Genomic DNA, 26230 nt, shown 5'->3' with positions numbered 1-26230 from the left:
AGGTCGAGGTTGAGATATTCGAAGCACACTGCGTACCAGAAGAAGTGCACGGGCATGGTAGATACACATGGTTTGTATTTGGTTCTGTAAAGGGTCAAAATTGCTCTACAGATACCCAATTGACATGCATACCTGGAACTGGAGGTACGGGCGAGACTGTGCTACCTGCGGGGACTGATAACGGAACGACGCTGGTAGATCCAGCTCGAATTTACGTATTCGGTTCTCAAAGTCGACAACGGTGCGGTACGTGGGGAGATTGATAGCAAAGCAACTATCCCAAATTTGACCGATTAATTGTGCCCATCGACTTTGGATAATGAGATATACTGTAATTCGGAGTCAACAGGGGCAAATAACAGAACCCTACACCATGAGCGCGTACGGGAGTCGGTGGGTTCCTCCATGGATTTAGGTACCAATTCATCATCGGTCTCCAGGCTTATCTCGTCGAGATTCATGGAAGCTGCGACATCTGTGTGCTGATGTATGTTGTGAGGTGAACCGTCAACCTTCTCCCTTGTGCCTACTCACATGTTCGAAGATGACATATGGGCGGCAATACTCCACTGCATGGAATCTAGGTTGACGGTTGAGGATGATATCAATATGAAGACAAAAAGAATTCATCACCTGTCAAAGACGAATAGCGTCCCTAAAAGCTCGCAGTTAGATTCAGGCCAAGAATTCAAGGTAAATCTTGATTACACCACAGCCTTCTTCTCCATTCAGCATCTTGAGGTCTCATATGCCACGTCGTCTCGCCGTCCCGATTCATCGCCACTGGTAGATGCGAGTTAAATATGTATCTACAAGATAAATGAGCTGCCTACGAGTCTGAGCCATGCGTATTGCGAGAGCTATCAGATAACGTTAGATCAAAGGGAGAGGTGACTTCAATCATGATTCGCTCACCGGAAGCAAAGTAGCATTCCGCAGCGTTGCCCTCATTCTGAAAGGTAAGATTCAGATAATTATTTGAACCGGGTCTTGAACGTATTAAAACTCACCCACTGGTACACCGAAAATAGTGTCAATGCTCTGATACGTTCAATTGATGATACAGGTGGACTGGCTGTTGTGACGAGGACTGAGCGAGTAAAATCATACATCCGTTTTTTAAGTATTTGGCGCCCTTGAGGATAATCGGCGAAGATAAATTCCTAGACGAGATGCAACGAAGGACACGTTCAAATGATGGTATACATTGAAATCTACGGGAAGCTTACATCCTCGTCACTTTCAGGCAAAAACTGTAAAGCGGTGGCGCAGACGATGGCCAGAAGGGCTGTAAACTCGAGGCTAGGTGGGATTGGTCCATTCGAGAAGGTAGTATAACAATTGTTGAAATATGGTCGATGTATCATGAGGTATTGCCAATGAACCGAGGATTCTTCAAAGAAATATTTGACGAGAAAGTTGGTAATCTTGCGATTGGGAAAATGCTGGTGCAAGTCAGAGAGGTATGCGGCACCAGATGCTGACGAATTGCCACGTATCTATAAAGGTCAGAATCTTGACGTCAGTATTCTGAGTACAGTACAGCAAGTACATAGGATTACATACGTGGTGCAACATATCGATGATTGGACCGAAAGGAGTCGTGGATGCACCCGTTTCATTTGATAGAGCAACAGCCTGGCCTTGTTGCAAAAGTTGATCAAGGGCTGCTGCTGCTATTTGGACTGTGTGGTCTGTCGCGCTGCCACTTGTCAGGTCAAAATCTACAGGGGTCGTTGTATGCGACGACACACTGCCACTATTTTGTAGAATCTGCAAAAGTGTATCTAGACCGGCCAGAGCTGAAGGCTCTAGGTTACTGAGAGTAGTAGAAATCAAGCCCTCGAGCTGACCGACTCGGTTTGTGAGATCTTCAGGAAGGCTACTCTGAGTCTCAGTGTGCCTGTGTCCAGAGAATGGTCACATTGTGTGCACGACTGTAATGAAGGTATTTCCTTACTTTCTATGGATCACTTCTTTTGGTTGTTCATAGTCACATCCATTTGGAGCACCTCTGGCGATGCTAAGAATTTGTAGCCATGAATACCATGCAGTCAAGTAGAAGCGTTACTTCCTTACCATCTACGGCAGGGATGGCCACGGTCACACTGTGATAGTGGTCAGACGTCTCAATCGTCGACAAGATAAGATGCAAAGAACTTTTCCACCTGTTGTTTTCGCCTATGACATGCTAAAACAATGCCAAATTTTTATTGGCTATTACGCGACCGAAAGCTATAGACCTACGCTGGCAACTCCTAAATGAGAAATTCATTCAATGAGAACAAAAGGTGAAACGGGCTCAAACGCACAAGATGATCCTGTTTCTTTTCAGCTTTTGCTTCACCCCGAAAGAACTACTCGGATGGGAGGACGAAGTAGATGCGGCATCCTGAAAAGCCGACGTAATCGCCGACGGGGTAGCAGCTGGTGTTTGCGGTGGAGAGGGTGGACCATCCTCGTTCATTATTCCTCTAGGTTCGTGCATGTCCATTGACAGTATAGAGTCAAGAGTGTCTGATCGTTTCCTAACTCTCCGTTGGTCCTTCACACGTTTCGAACTGGAACTGGTAAAGAAGTGCAGGAGGCCGACGGAGTGTGTAAACTCCGAGGTGTAACTCCGAACCATGACGCGAGTTGCTGACATCTTCATTCAGGCAAATCATCTCAAGACTCTTATTATTCATGATACATGGACGTTGCCGTTGAACGTTGAACGTTGAACGTTGAACAGCTGAAGCGAATGCTGACTTTGCTTCCTTACCTGTCAAACATGCAGATATCGTCACATCCGCTCGATCCTGGCAGGGTTGTTTGGGACGAGAAGCGATCTGCTATTCTGACGATTGATATGCCAGGACGATTGAATAGCGGCAACGACATGATAAGCATGGGCGGAGTGTATCAGAGAAGTGTAACTACGGGTGGAGAAAGAACATCAAACCCTGCTGATTTGTCAATTCCGGTTATCACTATGTAGTGAGATGAACTTACCCATAGGCATACTCTACTTCGTCAACACCCCCACCAGAGGCGAATGGCCCTGATTGCTCTCTGGGCATGGGTCCTAGATCTTCACCATCATCTTCGTCTTCGAGACCCTCAGCCAGATTGGCCTCATCGAGTCCGAAAGGTATGACAGGTCGCAGCTTCTCACCAGAAGACGATCGTCGAACCCCTGGCCTCGCAGGTGACTTCGTGAGCGCGGCCATCGTCTTCGGACTCATGTGCTGTAGGACAACATCGCAATCTTGTTCTCACTTTCATGATGGTAAAAGTTTACTCACCTCCCAATTGTTTAGATTCGCATCCGTTGATTCTCTATCATCTCTACCTGTGTCTCGTCCTTCATCGCCGAGCTCTCCAATTGACACAATACTTTCGCTGTCACTGATACCGTCTGCTAAGTCTGACGCAAAATCTGGAAGCCTGTGCCACCTCGACGAACTGATGGGCGGTCCGTCAGAGACATGTGGCTGGCTGTCAGACCATCCTAAATCCGACAGGTATTCTTCATACTCTTCCTCAAATGCGATGTCCTCCGTGATGTATGGCAGAAAGATGTTAGGATCAGGAGCTTGCGCGCGAAGGGGTGGGAAGACGTCGGCTTCCACGACATTTGGCGTGCCGACAGGTCGGACGAGGCCTTGCAGCTCAGAGCCGTGCAGGCTTTCTAATGTGTGGGACATACTGACCGAACGGCGATGCGTGTGACTGACCGGATGCGAAGACGGTTGACCGTATCGCTTGGTGTTATCTGTCGGACATTAGAGGCCTATGACGACGATGATATATACCGGTATACCTACAGAATTTGACCAGCTGCCGCAGGGCCTCCTCCTGGGCCTGCCCTTCGCCTACCTCGTCCACTTCGTTGCCAGTGAGCCACTCGTCGCGCAGATCCGGCCGACAATTTAGATATATCGAGGTGATGACTTGCATATTTGCTGTGAAACATGCATCAACATCTCTTACATTCCTTGCGTACAAGTTCCGATTTACATTGTCTCCACTTCCGCCCACTGAACGGTACTTGGCTCTTGATAAGCTTGAGGATGTGTAGTTGAAGCATAGGATGCTGAACCTTCAGAATTCGCTTCAAGACGGCCTGACAATGTAATCAGAGGGGCCATCTCGGTAAACCTATACGACGCACAGAACTCTTATATTGCACCAGCATGCGGATGCGATTTGAACGATGTTTGGACAACTTTTGCATGACCTTGGTGAAGTTGATTGACGAGAAGAAGTTGCGCCAAGAGAATTCTGTCAACATATCAACGTCCTCCTCGCTCCTCAACCCATTCGGGAGTACAGTGATTCGTGTAACGGTGCGCCTGGGCTGGCTGAGCATATGATCATCAGTGTGAGATAATTGAGGATTCTTCGAACAGCGAAGAAGACAGTATCGGAAGAAGCTGAAGATTCGTCAGTAAAGAATTGAGTGATCTTGCACAAATGCTTACTTGTTGTTAGGAGACTCAGCTTTGGAGACAATCGAGGCTGACACGTCCTGGAGGCCGAACATCTTCATGACGAGCAAAAGACAGTTTGTATCCAGTAGCAGCTGTCCCAAATGATGAAATTTCATGACATCTGTCGATCAATATTAAGATCGGACAATTGGACATTCGAAGGAAGGCTGAAAAGCATCCATGAGGCTTACGGGAGGCTTTGAACCATTTGAGGGTCAGGAGAAGGATTGCAGAGACCGCCTTGGTAGTGACTTCTCTGTGTCGTGTCACATCGATGTCACCAGGATCTATCGCATGACTAGGAGACTCTTGATTCTGCGACTCGCTTCAGTTGATCGTATGCGGAAATAAATGGTCTTACGGGAGGATACGCCAGGAGGAAAACTCGATCCACCAGCAGACGGTGGAGGCTGGTTCGGCGATGAGGCCGACACGATCGACAGAAGCAATTTTAGCAGTACGAGAACCCAGTTGGACAGGACAGGGAGCACTGCGCTCTGTGATCAGATGAGCATGTGACTGACGATATTTGGCGACAAGAAACCTACATAGATCTGTTCGACCCTCTTCAACCGCAACAAGTCTTCTCTTCGCTGCTTCAGCTGACGGCTCTCAGCGGTGGATTCCGCATTTTGAATGGCGGCTTCGGTTTCGGCAATTTTCGCATCCAAAAGTGCCACATCATGTAGGGTCTCTATTTCTGTGTCCAACGCCTCTTCGGTCTGAACGTAAAAACAGCATGTGAGCGGCAAGTATGCGTACTTATGGAGCTAAGAAATAAATCTCACCGTCATCCTAGTCATAGAGTCTGTCACGCCTTCCATACCAGGCAGATGGTCCAGACCACTCTCCGCCGTCATGCATTCCTCCCTCATCTTCCACATTTGCCACAGGGGCAGACTGACGTACATGTGCTTATTATACAGCTTATCCGCTTCTTCTATGGCAAAGGGAACGAGCATCATGTCCCGCCCTCTGTCTCGGCGCCGTGAGAAGGGGAACAGGAACGGCCTAGAAGGGTCCGTCTGATACTGCTGCTTCTTCGGTTTGGGCGAAGGGGGAGGCGTGGGAGCCGGCGTGGCGGGCTGCGGGACGCCCCGAAAGCCGCTGTGCATTTGAGAAGGCTGGTAGTGTTGCATACTGTGGCCCGGGTGTTGTGATTCTGGCTCCTCGTGGTGATAATGAGGGCGTATGGGTATGGGGGTGTAGGCTTCGGCGAGCTTGGCTATGGGGATAGACGGCAGGGCCTGCGGTTCGTGGCCAGCCGCAGTTGGAGAGGCAGGGTGCGCGGAGAATGTTGGGTACTTCACAGAAATTTCTTGGCGAAAGGCTTCTATATCGAGCGGCGAAGACTTTATCGGGACCGCTGTCAGGAAGGTATGGAAATGTTAGCTTTTATATGCACATCAGCTAGAAAAGGAATCCAAACCTTCGTCGGGGATCGGAGCCAATCCCGCCAGCTCTCGCGAGAGCTTTTTCACTCTTGCTAAGTCACGGATTCCTCCGCAACAGGAAAGGAGAGTCTTCCAAAGAACTAAAAGAAGCTGGGTATAATATGAACGAAGGCCTGACAAGTTGGCAGAAGGATATACCTTCTTCACAGGATACCCCTTCGCGCTCTTGTCACGAAGCCCCGACACGACGTTGAAAAAATAAACTGGAAGCGGTGGGTCAAGGCTCACTGCGATCTGTCAATCCGGACCGACGACTAGAGGACGCGGATACAACAATACTCACTGAGTTCATCGGCGAAATCGTCATGGCCCTTGAGAGTCTCAATCAGATGATACAGCATGGCAAGGTAGACATAGATTTCTGTCGTGAATTCTTCCATGAGCTCCGCCTTCGCTTCCAGCGAAATACCTGATTGCGCGGCCTCTGCGTCAGGAAGAGCGCTACGAGAGCAAACGTGATGTATCAGAGTGCTGTGTCGTGCGAGGCAATGGATCGGACCTCACTATAGCATATCTAGCTTCGAGCTAGCGATCTTCATTGCTTCCACGATGTTACTGAGGCCATTAGCGGCGCGCACCACCTTGCAGTTCTCAAATATCCAATGAAGCTGGTGTTCGGGAGACGTAGTCTCCATAAAGGTGCCTATACAACGTTTGAATGGCGTGTTCCGCACGATGAAATGGAATACTCGCCCTGCAAGATATAGAGCAGCCGTCGTGCGTGCGTAAAGCGAGCCTCCGCGTCCTTATGCTCTAGTCTTTCCAGTAGAAACTCAACGTGAGCCTTTCTCTTCGATATTGAGCTCTTGATCCATTCTTAGGTCAAGGGGATCAAAAAGAGGCCTGCATGGGCGCGGATCGGGACAGCGCGTACCTCCTTCGAACGTGCCCTGGACCCACGCCTTCGCGTTTTCCTCGACTTGAGGCATCTCCACGTACGAGTAGAATTCCTCGATTTCATTGAGCACTGTGTCCTCGTCATCGTATTTGAAGTCATAGTATGATTGCTGATCATGCGCATGAATATGAACTCGAGGATGGTGGCAAGGGTGGAAGTACCTTGGGCTTTGGTGCCGACCCCACCATGGCCTTTAGCTGGCCTAGGGTTATCGAGTCCAGTTGTTCATTCTACATGTGTGTTTCAGTGAATTTGATCGGAGGAACACAGATGCTCGATTCGCAGAAGTAAGGTTACCATGATCGTCCTGGCCGCTTGTAGTACATAGACAGTGCTTGCGATTGAGACGAGTATGAGTTATATCCCAGAAAGGAAATTGTTTGGCTGCAGCCTTAGAAATAAACAACACTCTACAGCGCTCTACAATCCCCACGCATCTTAAAATCCTCGAAATTCGAAAATCACTCGATTACTGACTGGCTTATGCAGCGAGTACTTGTACGTACACCCTGAATAAGTAAAATGTTCGAACCGGCAGATGATACCATTGCCGATTTTTGCAAGAAGCATCACTACATAATCATCCAGGATGTTGTAGGTTGCGAGATTGAATCAGCACCTATCAGCACCCGTCCACGTCTTCTCGGTCAATATGTCAACCCAGAATGTGCCTACCGATGCGATGGTTTGAGCACAGGGAGGTACAGGGGCGGTTGGAGGCGGGCAGGCTCGGATGTATCGCATCGATGCGAGCTAAAAGAACACGAAGTGAAAGTGAGATTGGCAGGACCTTACTAAGGTCTGTGGAGGAACAGCCGGATAAATCGGGCCAGCAGGGATGGAATTGAATGCTATTGATGATAGATATGACAGAAATAGACGCAGGGATCGACAACTGATGAATGCGAGGTGGACGTAATGATATCAAGCTGATCGAACTCATGGGCAGACAGACCAGACGCTGTGCGCGATGGGAAGCCACCCTGTGAGGTGGGAAAGGACATGACAAACCACGCTCCCCTGTTCGTGGTAGGGGATGCAACGAGCATGTGGGGCGATTACACACATTGCGCGGACCACGTTGTGGGTGGGCCAACTGGGATCATTGGGGATGCCGGGACTCGACGCGTCGAAGGGTCGTGAGCATGAGACGGGAGCAGCCACGATTACATAATAATATTTTTTGTAAAATTAGGAGAGAGATGACGGAAAAGGCAACGGTGGCACGGACTCCTGCTTGTTCGCTCACTCTCCCCTCGCCGAGGCTCACTTCAGGATCGACCCTCCTCTGTCGGTCCATCGTTGCTTGTTTCGTCCTCACCGTCAGCGACAACGGCGGCCTCGACAGGAGAGGGTATCCTATCCCTGTCTCGCTCTTTTCCTCGCCCTATCCTCCCTACAGCTCCCACTCTCCCAGTCTACAACAACCGACTCAAAAGGCACGCCTTTGTTGTGCGTCAGCCATCCACCAACTCCTCCTTTTGCCACAATCCCACACATCCCTGAGCTCTTTTCTATCTTAACGATCTAAATTACGACCTCTTTCGCCCCCGGGTTCCTCGACGGTGCCACCGACGAGAGCTTTCTAGACACAGAAACTCCTAGCTGACTGCACCTGGTGTCGCTAGCGCAGGGCTTCTTCCTCCTTCTTTTCCTCAGCAAATGCCAGTCCCCGTCCCTCGACAGTCCAGAGCCCCCTCACACCTAGTCCTCAAGCCGAACATCCAATCTGGCGACGTTGGCCACCAGATCCCTTCCGTTTTCCACAACCTGACGTACTCGCTTCCCCTCCCTCCCGCGGGTCCACCCCCCTCTTTTGGGACCCGCGAGGAGTGGATTAGCTCTCTCCCATCGTGGCGCCGCAATAAACCGCGTCGCATCTGGGAGGAAGAGACCCACGTCGCCCCCGCCCGTGGCATTCAACATTTTTCCAACGGGTTGATTGACGCGGGTAACGCGCCTGTCATTAAAGGAGAACGCGCGCAAGCGTGTATTCCGCCCTCTCTGAGCCTCATTCATCCCAACGACCAGTGCCACATCACCGCGGTCCCCCAGCAGGACTGCGAAGACGATGCAGACGACGAGATGAGCTCTCACTCTCTCGAATACGACATAGAGAGCCAGTGGAGCGGTCATTCGTCGGATTCCCAGATGGAGACAGATATAGAGGTCGATGCGCAGTACGATTCGGACGCTTTCGGCGGCGCAGCTGTCGACGAGCAAGCTTGCGTCTACCACGACCAGCAACAGCCCGGGCAGTACAAGTGTGGCCCCTTCACACCCATGTTCGAGGATATGTCCCCCGAGGCGACCGCTGCGGGCGACCCTTCATCGAGTCCTGTTGAGCCCATGACGCCGTTCCCGGACTTCGTCGACCGTGCAGTGGCGCACGCGTTCGACCACACAGCGGATTCCATCCCCGCGCGCAATGAGCCCCTTGTCCAGCATCCAGCCTTGCTGCACTACGAGGTCAAGCTCAATGCTATCCAGCGTCATTCTGCACAGCCGTTCAAAGTAGTGGATCACTCTCAGCAATTAGGTGCACCTGCCGCGCCTGAGCCCATACCCACTTCCCCTAGCATCCCTTACAAAAAGATGGCCGATCCGTTTGTGGATTGGATGGCATCGTACGTATGGAAGGCGTGCACGACGGGTTCCGGTCTCCTGCACTATAATGCGCAATCACTGTAAGTTATGCGTTCACTTCATAGCTTTGTGGAAAACTAACCTCGTTTTTCAGCGGCTCCCCACAGCGGTATCCAACTGTTCCACCTGCTCATCTGGCCAACTCCATTCGCTCTCTTTTTATGTCTACTCTCCTGCAACCGCCCGCTATTCTTCTGGCCGTGTGGTACATCATGCGGCTTCCCATATCCTTCAGTTCTACTCCTTTCGGTGCCGAATTCCTCAAAGAAATTCGGTTCCGAGCTGAACTGCTCGGTGTCGAAGAATGGCACACCGCGGACAACCGGGACGCAGTGGAGCAATACGCACCTTTTAGATTGGTTTTGCTCGGGTGTATGTTAGCTAACAAGTGGTTGGACGATCATACGTTCTCGAACAAGACTTGGTAAGCTTACTTTTTTGAACTCATCTAGAACGTGCGTGCGACTAACGTATTTCCCTCCAGGCACACCATATCCAACATTCCAATCCAGTCCTTGAACAGATTGGAATCCCTTGCTCTTGATCTGTTCTCTTATGACCTGTCCATAGCGCCACTCGAATGGTCTCAGTGGTTGCGTCGCGTTCTGGCCGGCCATATGTCACTCCCCACTCTTTCCCACCCTCAGCCGATCTCTCGCCCATCGTCGAATCCTCAGTCAATCATGCGAAAAGCCGTGGAAGATTTGATAGCGATTGAAGCCGTCAGTGCTATGCCTCGTGCTTGTAACAGTCAGTCGTGCGTGCCCTCTCCTCCGGAGCCGGTCTTCTTGGGTCTCGAGGATCGAAAGCGGGAGAAAATGGACCACTACGGTGTTCCTGCTACCTCTGGCATTGAATTATTGGACATAGACTTGGATGAGGATGGCCCTCTTCGCGAAGAGTATATGCCGAAGCATCGCAGAACCACTTCGAATGCGGATAATGCCAGGCACGAGGTCGGGTGTAGACCCATCACCGGCAGACATAGCTGGGAATCGACTGTGGACACGGGGAGAACTCTCCCGCCGCCAGCCAAGTGGAGCCCCGCCGCTGATGAACCCATCTTTCGAAATGGGCGCAGCAGGCAGGAGGGGCAGTACGTTGCAGTTCAGCCGCCCATGGTGCCGCCACCCGCTCCTATCCTGGCGCCACGGTACACCTATAATCCGATGTACGGCCTCGGATACCATCAATCAGGGGTCGAGTACATGCCTCCGTTGAAGATCCAGCTCCCTCCCGGGCATCATCAGGCTTACGACTACGGCCATTCCGCAGTGCCCAGCCATTCAAGATCCGTATCATACTCTAATCCGCAGCATGTCGCCATGCAATCTGTGACTCACAGCCGTTCGCAGTCTCAGTCGCGTCTTGAGTACGCTTGCAGTGACCTCCGGGTGACCGCCCAGAACATGACACAGCTCCCTACTGCCGAACTGCATTGGACTGGCGCCGATCAGTACGTCTACGGTGCACCTTATGGGTATTCCTTTGGGCAAGTTCCCAGCTTCCAGCACCCTTCGAGTTGGATCAGCGCCTGATCCTCAAATACCCGCCCACTGCGACGGCCTTAGACTTTTGCGGAGCTACCCCCAATCCTCTGATCCTGCCACCATACATCCATTCAGTTGTCCCTCGATGGCCATAATCTCCCGCCCTTTGCCCCTCAGTTTCGAACGAAGCAGGCGCCAGTCGCTTTCGATGGTTCGATCTTTCACTCGCTCCCTCATGCCTGCCTGTCTGTGACTTGTTTGTCCCCGAACTGTTTCTCTGTTGCCAGCACTATATTTTTTATCCGGCCCTCCCGCAACCCGATGACATATCCATCCTGTCCATAAGGGACCTGGCCATCTCGTCTCATTCACGTCTCTGCACTCGATCCTGTCATGCCATATTTATCCCGTCCAGTTGTGCGCCCCTCGTCGGGAGAGGTCAACATGGAGCGTTGTCCGCTCTGCTCGACCGGGGAACGACGGATCTCATGGACCAATTTACTTGGCATTGTACGCACCCAAGCTACCCCAAGGCTTGTCAGCCTCGGGCATGTGATAACGTCCCGTACAGTCTTTTTTTTCGATTTCGATGTCCCTATTCGAAGCGTCGATGTGTTCAGTTTTCATTTTGCCTTCTCACACTTTTTTTCCCGACCGGTATAGTGACTTTGCTCCTTAATCTTTCGTCATCACGTCTTTTCTGCTGCTTTTTCGTCTGGTTGTTTCATTCACCTAGCATCTGTCACGAAACCCCAAAAAAACATGCAGAAAACCTACGTAAATCTCCAAAAACATCTCCTCATTATCCCCGCCATCGTCATCTTCCATCTTATCCCTCCTCGTTCCATATTCGATTGCACATCGCATCCGTTTTTACCCATCCCTCGTAATTCTCGAGTATAAATCACTCGTATTTACTTCGGCAGCGGCTTTTCGCGTCCCTCGCTACTTCTCCTTCCCTTTATAGGGTACCCTTATGCGTCTCTTCGTGGTCCTGGAGTTTGTTGACGTAGCACTCGAGCTTCTCAATGGATCCACAATTATGCAGAACTTGTGCGTGATCGTGAGTTTCATCCTCGAGGCGCTAGCCTCTCCATCTCGGGCACGCCACCCCGCCGCCGCAATATACGATCCCAACCTCCCTCTGGATCCGCATCATGCTTTGTCACTACATCCCCATATGGTTACTCGCGTTGATTTACGATACAATACCTGCTTAATGCACGTCGAGTATGGTACACGAGTGCATACGAGTACAGGTAGCTACATAGGTCGCAAACGACCTGCACAGCCACCCATAAATGGAATCATCTATCTATCGTGAGTTTCATCAAAGAAAGAAATGCACGAGGCTTTGGATTGAGGAAATTGTACAACTTTATGTGTAGATACAAATGCTATTCTCATACACGCACGTCAGAAATGTCGCCTTCATCTTACTTGCGAACAACAATGAAAGGAACCTACAAGAAAAGTCGTTAGCAGGAACTCGGACGAGACCGGACACGAAGCCAGCGTACCTCAACGTCTTCTCCATCCTCATCCATTACCATTACTTCGACGATGAAGTTCTTGACATGTGCAGGGACGGGCTTCTTACTAACGTGTTCAACCAGGTGACTGAACTTCATCGGCAAGCGTTCGTCGCTCTGAAATAGAGATGTAAATTTGACTGGTCACTTGACAGGAGGAGTACACACCTTCTTTTTCCCGATGAACGAACTCCACAGCATGCTGACACCTTGGCTGACCATGCTGATGTCCAGCTTGTGCTGGGTCCGGAACCACTCGACCATCTCCTTCAGCGTGGGATCGTTCTTGAACTCGAAACGATCCCAAAGCGTCCACTCAGTGGTACCGTATTTGTTCTTCGCTGCCGCAATCGGTTCGGAGAACCCGAAGAATGGGAGTGCGAGATTGACAAAGCCATTCTTGTAATCCTCGAGTTTCCTTTTCCCGTCAATAATCTTGTGTGAACAAGTTGTCAGCGTTCAGCGGCCGTGCCAGGACGCATAGTCGTACGAACCTTGTACAACTCGAGACACACCAATCCTACGACGAGGGATGTGGTGGTGGCGATCGCCGGAATGATTTTGCCTGCAATTTGCTTTGTGGTGTGACGATCAGCGGGATTGATGGTGTAGTTCATGGCTCGGAGGTTGGACGCGGCCGTGATAAAATCAATATGGTGATTAGTATCGTCGTCCTTTTCGAATTCGACAGGCGTCAACCGATAGCCTGCAAGCGATGAGGGAGCCGGTAGCTGTTTCGAAAGCTCGCCGAAATCACCAGAATCTTCCCAATACACTAAATATGACAGTCGAGATGAATATAGATGACATTGGCGTACCATTACTGCCTTCTACGGGATCAGTTTCGGTGATCTGTACCTTGACACCACTCCTTGGAGTGAATTCTGGCACAAGGACGGATTCTGCAACCTTCTTGAAAAGAGTTGCGTCAGTTTCCCCACGAAGGCCATAGTTGAAAGCATGGAGATTGGCAGCGGCAATGATGTACTGAAGATGAGTGGGCTGATGAGCAGCGTCAGAAAGATCAATTTTCAAGCAAAAGACAACAATGATAACACACATCGCTGGAATCAAACGTCAAGGGTACGGGAGCGCGTTTTGGACCGCTCCAGAAGGGTTGACCGGTGCTCGTGACAGCATCCGCGGGTAAGCTGTACAACAGCTGTCGGATGGCGTTGTTATATTTCTCTTCGAATTGCAACCGAGCCCACACTATGCATTCCTCAAAAGTGATCGGCTTGTTGGTAACAAGATAGGAAACGATCTGCTCGACTTGCTCCTTCTGCTGGCCAGAATATTTCAGGGTACTCTCTAGGAAATTGGCCTCCGACAGGTATGAATTGACAGCCTGCGCTGGTTTCACAAACAGGTTATCGAACTCCGAGCGGCTCCACTAACATACTATGAGTCATTGTCTATTGATTTTCGTAGAGCTTACCTCGATGGTGTGCTGAATGGCGTTTGGGAAATTCTTAACGGTGCAAGAAGGTGTTTCCTTCTCCGGTGGGTCTTGCGAAGATGCATAAGACTCCGTCAAGTGAGGAATGATGACCTGGGTATTTCCTTTTGTTCCGAGCGTTCCAGATTCAAGCAGGGGCTTCTCAAAGAAGACACAACGTTGATCCATATACAGTCCTAAGCAAGCAAAATATGAGTAATAATCCATCCATTTGCTGTGAGCAGACATACGGGCTTTGATGTTATCTAAGGCATTAGTCACACCGTCGACGCCGTCAAAGAAGTCTTCCCCGTATATATCTAGAACGTCAATAAGTTGAATGTCGTAAGAAAAACAAGTCTAGAGCTTACTCTCCGTATCACCACCCACTGGTTCCTGCTTGCTTTGAATGTGGCCCTTGAGATCAGGGTTCATTTCTGAAACAGCGGCAGCGGCAACCTCGGATTTGAAGTGGCCGAGATCCTTTGCTCTGAACAAGAACTGACGGTTCAAGTTGCTCTTCTCAATAGTATCCAGATCAGTGACGTGAATGACGCCCTTTGAACCAGACCCAAGACCCATCATACTCCAATTTTTCAACATTTCGCAACCAATAGCGCCAGCACCAACGAGGAATTGCCTGTGGTTGGCAATAGTTTCCTGGAATACTTTACCGAAAACAGCAATCTGCCCGTCATATCGAGAACCAACAGGCTGGCAGTCCTCTTCGGTGGGAATATTAGAAGGCAGCGACTCGAGCGAATCAAAGTACAAGTGCTGGATCATGGGATGGAACTTGGCCGAGCATGCTTTCAGGACCTCCTGCGCGACAAAGCCACCCAAGACGGCAATCAGAGGAGAGACATTCCCAATGGCCTGATATGAAAGCTCTGTCAAAACTTTCTCGTCTGCATCGGAATCTATCTTCTTGGCTAAAGATACTACAACAGCAGCGTCCTCGTTGTTTCTTGGGCGGGGGAATCGCTGATTATGAGACTTGAACTGCCAGACAGCCTGGAATCCAGCATGCAAAGTCGCAGGACGGTCAAACTTTGCAAAATCTGTAACGAAGAACTCCGGAGTTTTCAATGACTCCCGAAGAGATTTCTGGATTTATTTGAGTGACAATTCAGAGCCAAGAAAGATGGGGAAAATACGCACAAATTCAAAGATCTTCGGCATCTTCACTTGAGTAAAAATGCCTCCCGACTTGTATTCGCTTAAACCCGTGGTGTCCCCGATTGAAAAGGTATATGGGCCCTTGACAGTGATCTTTCGAGGCTCACACCCATTCAACTGTTCCATGCCCTTCACTTCGGCGAAAGTAACGAAGTCCCCGTCCTCTAAACCGTGCCGAGTCTCATCCAAGCAGGTGACGAGCCCCTCCTTATCCTAGATGTATATATCTAGTAAGCATGCATTCGTTTCTTTGGAAGCAACAAAATTGTCTAACATTATCAACGGAAACGATCATGCCCGTCAATGGCTGTTCCCCCGTTGGATCGACACAGGTAAACTTAGGTCCAAAGTCGTTGAATGCTGATCTACAACCGAATCAAGTCAAAATTTTATCGAGAAGATGGGGGAAATCAATGTACCCGAAGAGACCACGGTTTTCTGCGGCGATGAAATGTACACCATTTTGATGTGTCCAGTCGTTTATTTCCAGTTGGAGCTCCAGCGGCATGTTCACCAAGACCACAACCTATAGTGAGATGCAAGACGCTATTATCTCCTGTAATCCAAAATCTCTCATTCGCCTTGAACTCACCTGAAACCCTTTGACAAGGTCGACAGTAATAGGCTGCCCTGTTACTCCACCAAGATTTCGGACAGGAACATAGGCGTTTAGCTCCGCAAGACGACCGACAGCCGCCTGCGCGCGAGGTTTTCCAATATCATTCTCCCGTAGGAAGAACTGGACGCGAGTCATTAGGACCTGATGACAGGAATTAGGACCGATCCAAGGGACGTACTTGGGTGCTGAGATCCTGGATACGGACAGGCTCGGGATCGTAAATGGTCACAGACTTAACGCCAGCGAGTACAATATTCTTGGCTGGATTGATTCTCAATATCCATCAAACGCTGATAGATATGGTCGCGTACCGATTTCGACACCCAAACCCTCCATACCCACAATTAGTACATTAGATGCGGCCATGCGCTTCATGGCTATAAATGATTGTTAGGGAAGAAATAAAATTCAGGCAAGGGTACTCACCTTCATGTCCCAGAACATACCTGAGTACAGAGGGTACGATGTGAGCATGATCAAGCAGGCCCATCGAGTGTATGCGGAGGCTGCTTACAGTTGACGAGAGTACAGACCCTCATCGATCGTAGCTTCGTCGATGTCCATGGGGGCACTGTTGGCAGATGCGGCCATGTCGTGAAAAGTGTTGGTAATATGAACAAGCGATGTCAGAGAAGGTAGAAAGCAAGGAGGAGAAATCGAGCCACAGTGTGCTTCAAGTAAGCCAGGATAGGCGCACGCGTCGCGCCGTCATGCTGTCCTGATTAGGAACCTCGGGGATCTTCGTAAGTACGAGGCCGAAAGCCGTCTGGTTGGCATGCAGAGCGATATGCACTGGAAGGTGGGGCAAAAATACCGCCGGGAGTGTATTACCGTGCCGTGGAGGGACAGATCGAGGGTAGATGGTACGACAGGTCTCATACTAGTACTTCTACTACTATCCAGTTAAAGTAAGTACAAGTCCACTGGACGGTAGCACAAGACGAAAGGCGAGAAAAGCAGATCCCCTTGGGACTTATCAAAAAGTAAGCGAGCGAGGGTGAATTAGAGAATAACGCAATAATATCCCATGCGGAAAGGGTAGCATGATGCCATGAGGTACCCCCCAGGGATGTGATGGATCGTCGCAACCACAAATCATAATCAATATAATACCACCTGAAAGGTATCAGAAGAGCAGGTAAGTGGATCCCCTCGCGCACCAGAGGCATATGTAGCAGACGCGGTATTGCAGTCATCGGAGAGGAATCTCCAACGAGATAAAGCAAGGCAAGCCGCGGGAGATACCACATGCATGGGGACATCACAATGTCGTGACAGCATAGACCAAGGTAAATCAAAATCCAACAGCTACACTTGACCATCGATGGTGGCTAGGATGCTCAGAACCCGTCGACAGCCAATTCAGGTGCGACTCTCCACACAAGGCCGATGCAGACTGCCAACGGGGTCTATATGGCGCCCAGCTCCTAGCTGCGACGCGAAGAGCAGGGGCGTGTAGTGGTTGTTGACGAGGATAGCTGGGCTCCGTAGCGTATGATGTTGAGGAATTGCCACGGTACATACCAGGGGCAACGCCAACAGTCCTGATTGGCCGAGACACGATGGGGTCTGCCTCTGTAGACCATTCAAGTGGTAGACGAATCAAGGAGGGGGGGATTGTCTGTTCCGCATGCATATGGGATGCGTCCCTTGCAGGAATCAGACTTACGTCATGAATCTCCCCGCGCTGGAGACTCTTGAGGAACTGAGGCGATGCTGTACCTCGAGCATCACACCCAGGATGCGATGCCTCAATTACCTCGTCAATTGCACGGCTGACCGAGGAGTATGGCGACGTGCGGAAGACGCCGACAGGCTGCAACGGCGTCAGACAGTTGTGCCAGTGTCTGAGGTGCCCCAACCATTGCTGCCACTCGTTGCTTGTGATGTGCAACTCGTAGTCAAGTATCCCAAGCGCAGATTTCTCGAGACCATTCAAGGTCGACACAGATACACCAGATGTGACGTGCCTATCGTAATCAGCCATCAGAGAAAGGTAACGCAACAACAGAAGAAGGCTCACCATGCCTTTGTGGCGAAAGTGTGGTCGTTTGCCCACTTATCAGCTAGCATCGCTCCTACCAGAAACATCTGCACGATCAAGCCTTCCATGGAGCTAGACGCAGCTCTCATCATCTCTCTGAGGGTAAAGCGACCGATGTCCTGTGGATACACTATGGAGAACGGCGACGATGGGAGCCGAGCAGTATACCATAGAGCGAGGAAGACCGTGGACCGCGGCAGTAGGGTACCAAGCAGAATGTGACGAATCTGATCTACCGCCGAATGATACGACGCCGTGAAATGCCATACATAGAGCCGCCTATGCGAAAGTGTGGTCAGCTCGTCAGAGGACACCAGAGGTTACAAGGCATACTCTATAGATGGCTCATCGCAAAGCTTGCCTGCGGTAGCCAATTCGTAAAGGTAGTCGGTTACCCATCCAGCTAATGCGCCGAGCGTTCGCCTGTCTTCATCTGATGTTTCAGGAAGGCTGAGTTTCGGCTTGGCATTGGCCAACGCTCGCGGCTCCTGTTTACATCGGGTATCTGGGAAGGGCTTCGTCCTCCAGTTCTTCTCAGCCGCTCTGCGAGCTTCCGAGCGATCGACACCAAAGCCTACTGCATGTGTCTCTGTAGGAGACCAGTCGAAGTTCGGACGAGTCCCCCGAGTCGCAAAATCCGAGTCGAATGAGATCGGCGACGACTCCTGTACGACACTTCTACATCCGAAGCGTCCACCGCTCTCTGAAGACGCGGTCGACATCTGTGATGTAGTGGCATAAGCTACGGGGTGATAACAAAGGCGAAGGGGTGCATACTGTAAACGGGGAGAACGCGTCATCTTCAACCATTGAAAGCGTTGGACTTTCACCCTCAGAAAGACAGGCCATGCGTTTGAGTGTCGCCAAAGGGAGATCAGGATGCATTTCGCGAAATTCCTCAAAGGTCGGGGGAGGAGGGAATGGCGTCAGCCCGGTTTGGCGGGACTCAAAGGCCGCCTGGTCGATCTCTACATCAATGTTGAGAACACGACCTTGCTTTGCCGAATTGATGTCCGCGGGCGGGGCAGCGAAGTTTCTCTGGGCCTCCACGTCCCCTATGCTACGCCGCTTTACAAGCCACGAGGGGAGAACGTCATTGGGAGGGTCGGGGGAGACGAGGAAAGCGGGGCGATTGTAATATTTGAGGGCAATATCGTGGTCGCACCCGCCTGTCGTGAGAGAAGACTTCAAGGCAGAGAACATCGCGAGGAAACAATCAGTGGGTGGGAAGAGAGCGCAACACTGTGAACCAGACGAGTCTCGAGGCCTTTTGATGGGGCACCCCGCCCGACCGTTATGTGAGGGTGGACAATGGACCTGCGACTTTGTGTGGCACTGGTGGCACAGGTGTCACTACTTGTGGCCAACGATCGACCCAGTCGAGGTGCAAGCCACACAGGCTGCCTGGTATGGACCGAAAAACAGGAGAGCTACTTCTGTGAGCTGTACTGAGCGCAGGGAGCGATGAGGAAATAAGAGGGAGGTCAAGGTGGAGGATCAAGGACGACCTGCGAGCGGCCGCAGCGGCCGCCTGCAGTGACCTGCAGGCGGCGATGAAGAGCTTCTTACGGAAGCAGATCTCAGACGAGGCTGCAGGCAGCACGTGTTATCCGCGCCTCCCGTGCTCATTGGGCACCTTTGGGCACCAACTTTCCGACAGCTTGGCCGTCGTGGCGTTGCCAGTAACGTGGTAACTCACAACCTCGCATATCCGAACATATGCAGGACAACATCATATGCAGTAAAATACACCAAGCACAGCCAGTACCAATACAGACACAAATCCCCTCATTTTCGGTAGAACTGCAAGGAAACATGAGCCTTCAGACATCGCACAGGCGTTAAGAGCTTACATTCCGCCGGAAATTAAACCAGAGCGACAAACATCCGCGATCGAAGCTGCTTCGGAATCCCCTGCGCATGCACGTGTGAGGGACTGCTCCTCAATACGTAACAGAATGGCCATACCGTTTATGAGAGTACTCCCATTCGCGGTTGACAATCCTGAACGCGATGTCCTCGTATGGAGGTCCAGCGGTAAAGTGGAGTAGCACCGTGTCGTCGTTACCTGGTTCTTTGACGATCTTGTAGGAGGGAGCCTTCGATTTGTCGATGAGATCTGGGTAGAAGATGTTGAACTGGTGTGTTGTCAGCAGCTCGTCCTCTGGATGGGGGATGAGCCAAAACCCGTATCTGACCTTATATCCCTGGACGACCTTAGGCGGCGGGTTGTCCGTGCTACAGAACAGTGAGTGAGGGCTTTGCCTACGATCTCGGTTACGTACTCGTAGTGTGTTTGGTTGTACTTATTCCACTCGTAACCCGTATGCACGCGATTGAAGTATCTAGGCTTTCGAGGCCGATACTTGTCCTCCCAATTGTATGTCGTCGGGTTGACGATGTTCTCTTCGAGATTGAAGAGCTCCTCTTCTTCATCCATGTCTTTTTCGGCTTCGGCTCTATAGAGCGCTTCTGAAGCCAGGTCCGCACCGCTGGGTGCTTCGATATCTTCTTCCTCTTGAGGTGCAGGTTGGGCGGCCTTCGGAACGAATCGAGAAGCAGCCACTGCTCGACGTTGTTCGAGCTGTAGCAGTGAGCATCAGTTCTTGTCGATACACATGTCCCCGGGAAAACTTACAAGAGCTCGACGATCGTCTGCCTCGAGAACAATGTCAATTTGCCTCTCCTCATATGGCAATTTCGTGATATCGATCAATCCTGGGCTCATGGCGCGGTCATAGGGCTCGACGTCTTCGGCAAGTACAGACTCTTGTACAACTGTAGGTTCGACAACCGCCGCATGAGCTTTACCTGCAGCGGCGTTGGCAACGCCTTCAAGAAGTTCTTCTTGAGCTTGAAGAGCTTCATCTCGTTGTCGTTTGCGAAGCTGTTCCAGCCGATTTCGAACGACAACCTCATGGAGGCTCTTCAGTCTGGCCTGAGCTAGAATAAGTATATATGTCATGACTCGTAGAGATAAAATAGTACCTTCGCTTTCCACACCAAAAGTTTCTTGAGTAAGCTCTCCCAATAGTCAGTGTCGACTGGTTCACCGCTGGAGAGTTTAGCCTGGATTTGCCTCTGAAGTGCGACAAGATGATCATAGGGTTTGCCCTGCAGTAGCGCGGTGATATCAGATTCTACAGCGGCGGAAGCTTCAACACCAAGTCGTTGATCGGCCTTGATACGCTCCACTCGGTCCTTGCATATGACCATCATGTTCTAGATGCTCAATACGTCAATGACTTGGAAACACGATAGCCGAATGGTTGCTCACTGTCCAAAAATCAATATTCACGTCGGATTGTTCGAGCTGCAGGTACCTCTCGATATCGTCATGAAGTTCATCGACTTGGTCGGGAGATAAGCTCTGATGTATGATAAGAACCATGAGAGTGTGAGAGTGAGGATGCCGAACTCACGTCGAAGATATTGTACGGCTCATCCAAATCAATTTCAAGGCCAGCCTCCTCGATCCCAACTTCATCTTCTGCCTCATCGATCGGGTTCACATATCGAAGGTTGAGAGCCAAGAAATCGACTGCTTTCGCCCTCTTCTCCCTGATCCGAATGGCAGCCCTGCGTCGCTCCTGCTCCAGCTGAAAGTCTCCATCTTTCGCAATCCAATCTGCCATCTGTGCCGACTCCGCCATCCTGTGCATTCTCGCCTCTTCTTCTTCCCTCAACAGCTGCTCTGCTTCTCGTTCAGCCCGCCGCCGATTCAACCTCTCCAGCTCCTCCTTGGCTTCCTGCCGCCTCAGTGCGTCCTTCTGCTGCGCCTCAGCTAAAGTCAATCCCTGCTTCTTCTCCTTCTCGTTCTTTTTGTGCCACCGGAATTGCTGGCCAAGGTTTACGTCGTGGAAGGGGTTGTCGGTCGCGCTGTAAACACTCAGTTCTGCAATTTGACGAGCCTCTTCCTCCTCCCTTGCGCGTCTTTTCTCTGCTTTGCGAGCCTTGCGTTCCTCGGACTTGTCTCTTTTACGTCTGAAAGTGGAGACAACGTCAATATTTCCGTGACACATGCTACATGATACTCACTTCTTCTCCTTTCTACCATTCTCTCTGCTACGGCTTCTTTCCCGGCGACTACGTCCCCTATCCTCTCGGTCTACGCTCCGACTGCGAGTGCGTTTCCGTCTGTTGTGTCCATCGTCCCGATCGGTGTGTCTGGTGGAGTTCCCGTCAGGTCGCGAAAATTCCCGCTCTCTTGACCTGTCTCTCCGTCTATGATCGTCCACACGGCGAGGAGATATAGAGCGAGAGCGATCCCTACCCATTGTTACGGTCTGAAGATGAGGAGAAGCAAGATACTGGCAGTGGAGACTCGAGAGCAGTAGCAGACTTCAGCACCGGGCCGTCACAGAGAAGACATAATTATGTAATGCTTACGCGCGAGCTATTACGTTGCATGCTGAGTTCTATACAGCCTGCCGCCAGACAATGAGATCTTGAGACTTTCAGTTTAGTTCAGCCCTTTCTATCCCGAATCCTCTGTAACGACAACGTCTCGACTACAGGGAACAACGTCAAACCCAATTACTGAACATTCTCCCTGTGCACGTCAATATCGCAGAACTTACCAAGATAACATTCAGTGACGGACTGTGGATTCTGACCCCATACGCCTGATTTATGGCATTTCGTTCGCGATCACTTCGCCTACTCACTCGATCTATTCGCACTCAAGCTCAGTATGACTATGCACCTAAACCTGACTACAATGAATACATCCATGCGGGATCAGAAGGTTTGGCCACCCCACGTCAGGTATGTCGCCCTCTCAGAATCTCATACTCCCCATGTGTGATCTGATCTTCTACTGTTTCACAGCTGGTGCAGTATCTAGATGAATATGTAGTCGGTCAGAAGAATGCGAAAAAGGTCCTTTCAGTGGCGTGAGTTTGGTGGTGATTCACGACGGAGCATTGTATATTAACGCCACGCCAGTGTTTTTAATCACTACAACCGCGTCCGTGCGAACTTAAGAGCGTTAGAGAACGCAGAGGCATATCATGGACATTGGGGTGAGGAAGAAGAAGATAGTACGTTCTGGGACCTCTCTTTCTCTTCCAGCACTTAGACGTATGGTCTTAGCGCAATCGGGTATACTTTCTGCGCACGTACAACCTCATCCGCAACGACTCCCACCGACTTCTGCAATGCCCATACAGCCTCACTTCACGGCACCTCTTCTCGAGAAGAGTAATGTTCTTGTCATGCACGTGTTCCCCGTGCCTATAACTCATTCATGTCATTGACACTGAAGTCACAGCGGGCCAACTGGATCTGGTAATCAATAGTTGGATTCATTGACACCCGTTATTTACCTTGTCGCAGGCAAGACGCTATTGGCTCGAACACTTGCTAAGGTGCTTGACGTGCCCTTTTCCGTCAGCGACGCCACGTCCTTTACACAAGTGAGTGTCTGTCTTTCGCAACCTATAACCTCAACCTATGACCACGGGTGTTCTTCAATCATGTAGGCCGGATGTCAGTCCACGTCGAGTGCCATGCGACTAGCGTTCTACTTATCTTTGTTTCAGACATCGGAGAAGACGTTGACGTGTGCATACAACGATTAGTGAGTGATACATCTCTTATTTGAGCTGGCGAGTTTATCAGTTTGGCTAGCTACAATCCGCGAACTGGGATCCTCACCGAGCCAGGTATGGATGTTCGTATTATTAGTAAACTGGTCTCACCATAAATGCGAAGTATGGGTATCGTGTATATCGACGAAGTAGACAAGATCGCACGAAAAGCTGGATCTGGTGGATTGGAAGGATCACGCGATGTCGCAGGCGAAGGTGTACAACAGGCCCTCCTCCGGATTTTGGAAGGCTCGGTCGTCACTGTACCAGCAAAAGGGGCAGCAGTTGAAGGCCCCGGCGTTGCTAGCAGTGAAGGCCGTTCGCGATCGGCTAGCCGAGCCATTCCTTCTAATCCTGGTATGTTTCATCCTCTCAATATGGCCGTCATCGATGCGGATGCTGTAATGCTCTTGTGCTACAGCGAAGGCGGCCAAGCCAGACATATTTCAGATTGACACATCCAATGTGTTGTTCATTCTCAGTGGTGCATTTGTAGGATTGGAGACGATTATCAAAAGACGAGTGGCCAAAGGAGTAAGACTTTTTAATGATATTTTATATTATTCTCACGACGATATATACCCAGTCAATTGGCTTTGCAGCCACACTCAATGCCCCGTCCGAAGACACTACCCCAGGATTTATGCCATTTTTTACATCTAACAGGCGGGTATCTCCCAACCTCTTTGAACTGGTGGAACCAGCAGGTAATATGACTTTGGTATATTCCATTAATCAGCGCTCATTTGTTGTCTTCTTCCGCAGATTTGATACAATACGGGTATGCCACCACTCGTTTCATTCATGAAGAGTCTGGGAAACAAGTCTCTATACAGATTTATTCCCGAATTTATTTCCCGTCTGCCTTCCTTGACAACACTTTCGCCTCTCACCCCCGCTGACCTTCGCCGAATCCTCACCGAAGTTCGGGGCTCTCTCATATCTCAATACTCTGCTCTGTTTGGCTACTCGGGTGTGGAAATCCGATTTACGACGGGAGCCTTGAATGCGATTTGTCAAAAGGCTGCCGAACGTGGAGGTGGCGCTCGCGGCTTGAGGGGTATCATGGCAAGTTTCGACGCGTTACAGCGGACGGAGTCATTGACTGGTCTCTAGGAAAAACTGTTGTTAGAACCTATGTACGAAGTACCGTAAGCTCGCTTCTCTCCGGTCAGTGTTCTTGTCATGCTAACGTGTTCTCTTACCGATACCAGCGGATCAGTAAGTTCAACATCACCCTTCCGCTTTCCCAGTCGTCTTATCGCATCTTAGAATGTTCGACATATCCTCATCAATGAAGCCGTGGTCCAAGGAAAATCGTCTGCTCTTTACTGGTCCGAAGGGGATGGCACTAGATTCTGGGCGGCTTGGGCCGATGAAGAGTCAACTATGGGGAAGGCAGCTGCTTGATGTGGCATCTGTGTTTCTAGACATGTATAGCGCCGTGCCTGGGCAAGACAAGATAACAGCGCAGATTGTGCAGCGCAAAAGTATACAACGCCTACACCGAATCGAGGTCAATGATACATTGGAATTTGACGACGTCGTGTACGATAACTAAAACAATGCTGCGGCTGGAAATCTTTGTATGAAGACATGCTCACATAGTGTTCTAAGGTTTGGTGGTATGAAGACACTATATACGGTCGTGGTGGAACAGATGGAATGACATGAGAAACTGCCGCAACATCTTTATGCATCCCCTTTCTTCTCCTCTGCTGATCCTTCGACAGCATCGGCCGCAGGTTCTTCTTTAGCTTCTTCCTTAACTTCTTCCTCAACTTCTTCCTCAACTTCTTCCTTGGCCTCGTCGCCCTCTGCAGACTTGGCTTCAAGGGCAGGGGGGTCAGAGGGAGCGGGAGCAGAAGGAGCAGATGCAGCTGTAAGTTTAACATTGGTTTGCTGTGCTTCCTCAAATGCTGTCTTGAATTGTGTTGCATCTATTGGTGGCAAATTAACTGATGTTTCATAAGAAAATAAAATTTGCCCACTTTCAGTATTGGCAAACCGGATTGCGAGGGTCTCAGAGGTAGGTGGGTCCTCAGAGTAGTCGGCAAGTACCTTCCACACCCAGCTCCGATCAGATCCAATATTCGGCTGCAGCTTCATAGAAGCAGAGACTACAGCAAAGCAGATTGACATGATATTGACACAATTAGTACGGTGTTGGCAGAGGAAGAAAACGGTGCGTACTGAGGTGGTTCGCGCAGACTTTCAGCGTCTTATCACGCCGCATCACCAACCTGACTTTCTGAGTCTGCTTGTGCTGTAACAACCGCACCTCGCCAGTGCCTCTTTCTTTCCACTCCTGAGAGGTGTTCTCGAACCTGAAGAGCTTGGCACGCCTGCATGAAAATGGCAGAAGCATCAGTGTTTAGACGGAGGGGATCGATGGATGGGCCGATCTGAAAGAAAATCTACTTACATCTTGAAGATGGCCGTTTCATCTTCTTCGTTGGTCTTTATCTCTACCTGTTCTGTGAGCTTGATGACAGGCTCAAAATGAGGATCATTCTCGTCTTCCTGCTACAGAGCAAAGGGCGATATCAGTTTTCATTTGCGCCCAAAAGTAGACACACGATCAGTTGGCTCTGAAAGAGGTGAATCTGGTAGGCTTGCAGAAGAGTAAGGCTCACCTTGGGAACGAGAGGGTTTTCGCTGGAATCAGCCATGATTATGTCCGTGAAGAATAACGTTGAGTGAGAAGACAATAGAGAATGGGAGAAGAGCCGTCGCCCAAACCCAAAGCCCACAGATCTGGAAATCGGGCAGGGCAGAGACCCCGGAGACGGCGTGATCAGTTTGCGGAGTCTCCGTCCCTGCTCTGCAGCCCGGCGAGTCCCAAAGCAGTGCGCACAACACAC

The 26230-nt window shown here is 50.5% G+C and overlaps 10 protein-coding genes across 10 annotated transcripts; 2 read left to right on the top strand and 8 right to left on the bottom strand.

Annotated features, from left to right (window-relative positions):
• Positions 1-105: 105 nt before the first annotated feature.
• Positions 106-1367, bottom strand: HETIRDRAFT_415584 (uncharacterized protein; the record flags this gene model as incomplete). The annotated part of the gene is made up of 9 exons (XM_009545289.1): positions 106-329; positions 386-482; positions 535-580; positions 634-655; positions 709-783; positions 834-860; positions 916-952; positions 1011-1163; positions 1230-1367. 9 exons carry the CDS (start codon positions 1365-1367, stop codon positions 106-108), a joined length of 819 nt encoding a protein of 272 aa, XP_009543584.1.
• Positions 1368-1381: 14 nt separating this feature from the next.
• Positions 1382-2542, bottom strand: HETIRDRAFT_438861 (uncharacterized protein; the record flags this gene model as incomplete). The annotated part of the gene is made up of 7 exons (XM_009545288.1): positions 2313-2542; positions 2248-2258; positions 2169-2191; positions 2080-2108; positions 1961-2023; positions 1567-1903; positions 1382-1499 (listed from the first exon to the last, which is right to left on the bottom strand). Coding segments are annotated over exons 1-7 (762 nt in total), but the record flags the coding sequence as incomplete, so codon positions are not given.
• A 271-nt stretch (positions 2543-2813) lies between these two features.
• HETIRDRAFT_62499 (HAM-2, protein required for hyphal anastomosis) lies at positions 2814-7045 on the bottom strand. Its single transcript, XM_009544964.1, has 18 exons — positions 7013-7045; positions 6804-6936; positions 6582-6745; positions 6434-6558; positions 6213-6370; positions 6068-6156; positions 5905-6019; positions 5264-5841; positions 5024-5197; positions 4837-4972; positions 4667-4783; positions 4467-4596; positions 4157-4418; positions 4003-4108; positions 3810-3947; positions 3288-3757; positions 2995-3230; positions 2814-2945 (listed from the first exon to the last, which is right to left on the bottom strand). Exons 1-18 carry the CDS (start codon positions 7013-7015, stop codon positions 2939-2941), a joined length of 3141 nt encoding a protein of 1046 aa, XP_009543259.1. The 5' UTR covers positions 7016-7045; the 3' UTR covers positions 2814-2938.
• A 2581-nt stretch (positions 7046-9626) lies between these two features.
• On the top strand, positions 9627-12011 carry HETIRDRAFT_408141 (uncharacterized protein). Its single transcript, XM_009545287.1, has 2 exons — positions 9627-9897; positions 9958-12011. The coding sequence occupies exons 1-2, from the start codon at positions 9635-9637 to the stop codon at positions 11009-11011; spliced, it is 1317 nt and encodes a 438-aa protein (XP_009543582.1). The 5' UTR covers positions 9627-9634; the 3' UTR covers positions 11012-12011.
• A 274-nt stretch (positions 12012-12285) lies between these two features.
• HETIRDRAFT_34260 (uncharacterized protein) lies at positions 12286-16367 on the bottom strand. Its single transcript, XM_009544869.1, has 17 exons — positions 16246-16367; positions 16158-16177; positions 16043-16108; positions 15910-15992; positions 15705-15851; positions 15532-15638; positions 15387-15477; positions 15095-15325; positions 14305-15040; positions 14185-14253; positions 13934-14130; positions 13556-13888; positions 13314-13497; positions 12990-13258; positions 12664-12930; positions 12484-12612; positions 12286-12426 (listed from the first exon to the last, which is right to left on the bottom strand). The coding sequence occupies exons 1-17, from the start codon at positions 16320-16322 to the stop codon at positions 12400-12402; spliced, it is 3033 nt and encodes a 1010-aa protein (XP_009543164.1). The 5' UTR covers positions 16323-16367; the 3' UTR covers positions 12286-12399.
• A 153-nt stretch (positions 16368-16520) lies between these two features.
• HETIRDRAFT_381089 (uncharacterized protein) lies at positions 16521-19278 on the bottom strand. Its single transcript, XM_009545285.1, has 4 exons — positions 18553-19278; positions 18109-18497; positions 17755-18054; positions 16521-17701 (listed from the first exon to the last, which is right to left on the bottom strand). Exons 1-4 carry the CDS (start codon positions 18976-18978, stop codon positions 17026-17028), a joined length of 1791 nt encoding a protein of 596 aa, XP_009543580.1. The 5' UTR covers positions 18979-19278; the 3' UTR covers positions 16521-17025.
• Positions 16607-16900, bottom strand: HETIRDRAFT_415579 (uncharacterized protein; the record flags this gene model as incomplete). The annotated part of the gene is made up of 1 exon (XM_009545286.1): positions 16607-16900. The coding sequence occupies one exon, from the start codon at positions 16898-16900 to the stop codon at positions 16607-16609; it is 294 nt and encodes a 97-aa protein (XP_009543581.1).
• Positions 19279-19563: 285 nt separating the features above from the next.
• Positions 19564-21437, bottom strand: HETIRDRAFT_170300 (uncharacterized protein; the record flags this gene model as incomplete). Its single annotated transcript, XM_009545284.1, has 9 exons — positions 19564-19578; positions 19629-19689; positions 19744-19913; positions 19974-20013; positions 20061-20359; positions 20414-20713; positions 20764-20997; positions 21053-21145; positions 21198-21437. The coding sequence occupies 9 exons, from the start codon at positions 21435-21437 to the stop codon at positions 19564-19566; spliced, it is 1452 nt and encodes a 483-aa protein (XP_009543579.1).
• Positions 21438-22407: 970 nt separating this feature from the next.
• On the top strand, positions 22408-26100 carry HETIRDRAFT_472155 (uncharacterized protein; the record flags this gene model as incomplete). Its single annotated transcript, XM_009545282.1, has 20 exons — positions 22408-22542; positions 22606-22670; positions 22723-22817; positions 22870-22999; positions 23048-23064; positions 23113-23202; positions 23319-23356; positions 23407-23441; positions 23491-23723; positions 23788-23900; positions 23953-24073; positions 24132-24145; positions 24201-24434; positions 24483-24517; positions 24581-24587; positions 24639-25306; positions 25358-25486; positions 25560-25711; positions 25792-25892; positions 26003-26100. 16 exons carry the CDS (start codon positions 22408-22410, stop codon positions 24774-24776), a joined length of 1500 nt encoding a protein of 499 aa, XP_009543577.1. The 3' UTR covers positions 24777-25306; positions 25358-25486; positions 25560-25711; positions 25792-25892; positions 26003-26100.
• On the bottom strand, positions 25059-25886 carry HETIRDRAFT_313873 (uncharacterized protein; the record flags this gene model as incomplete). The annotated part of the gene is made up of 4 exons (XM_009545283.1): positions 25059-25306; positions 25358-25486; positions 25560-25711; positions 25792-25886. Coding segments are annotated over 4 exons (624 nt in total), but the record flags the coding sequence as incomplete, so codon positions are not given.
• Positions 26101-26230: the final 130 nt, after the last annotated feature.

This window comes from Heterobasidion irregulare (assembly GCF_000320585.1).
Source record: "Heterobasidion irregulare TC 32-1 unplaced genomic scaffold scaffold_03, whole genome shotgun sequence".
Classification (NCBI taxonomy): domain Eukaryota; kingdom Fungi; phylum Basidiomycota; class Agaricomycetes; order Russulales; family Bondarzewiaceae; genus Heterobasidion; species Heterobasidion irregulare.
Note: the sequence above shows the minus strand (reverse complement) of the source record. Positions and strands in the feature narration are given on the sequence as shown.

Bases quoted from the DNA above. Each gene is read 5' to 3' on its own strand.
- HETIRDRAFT_408141 (XM_009545287.1), top strand. From the start codon at position 9,635: ATGTCTACTCTCCTGCAACCGCCCGCTATTCTTCTGGCCGTGTGGTAC. The intron at 9,898-9,957 runs GTAAGCTTACTT...ATTTCCCTCCAG, and splicing joins ACGTTCTCGAACAAGACTTG to GCACACCATATCCAACATTC.
- HETIRDRAFT_381089 (XM_009545285.1), bottom strand. From the start codon at position 18,978: ATGTTCTCTGCCTTGAAGTCTTCTCTCACGACAGGCGGGTGCGACCAC. The intron at 18,498-18,552 runs GTATGCACCCCT...ACTACATCACAG, and splicing joins ACGCGTTCTCCCCGTTTACA to ATGTCGACCGCGTCTTCAGA. The intron at 18,055-18,108 runs GTATGCCTTGTA...ACTTTCGCATAG, and splicing joins TGCGATGAGCCATCTATAGA to GCGGCTCTATGTATGGCATT.
- HETIRDRAFT_34260 (XM_009544869.1), bottom strand. From the start codon at position 16,322: ATGGCCGCATCTGCCAACAGTGCCCCCATGGACATCGACGAAGCTACG. The intron at 15,041-15,094 runs GTGCGTATTTTC...AAATAAATCCAG, and splicing joins TGCCGAAGATCTTTGAATTT to AAATCTCTTCGGGAGTCATT. The intron at 12,931-12,989 runs GTTCGTACGACT...TGTTCACACAAG, and splicing joins TGTGTCTCGAGTTGTACAAG to ATTATTGACGGGAAAAGGAA.
- HETIRDRAFT_62499 (XM_009544964.1), bottom strand. The intron at 4,109-4,156 runs GTGCGTCGTATA...TTACATTGTCAG, and splicing joins TGGTGCAATATAAGAGTTCT to GCCGTCTTGAAGCGAATTCT. The intron at 3,758-3,809 runs GTAGGTATACCG...AATGTCCGACAG, and splicing joins GCGGCAGCTGGTCAAATTCT to ATAACACCAAGCGATACGGT.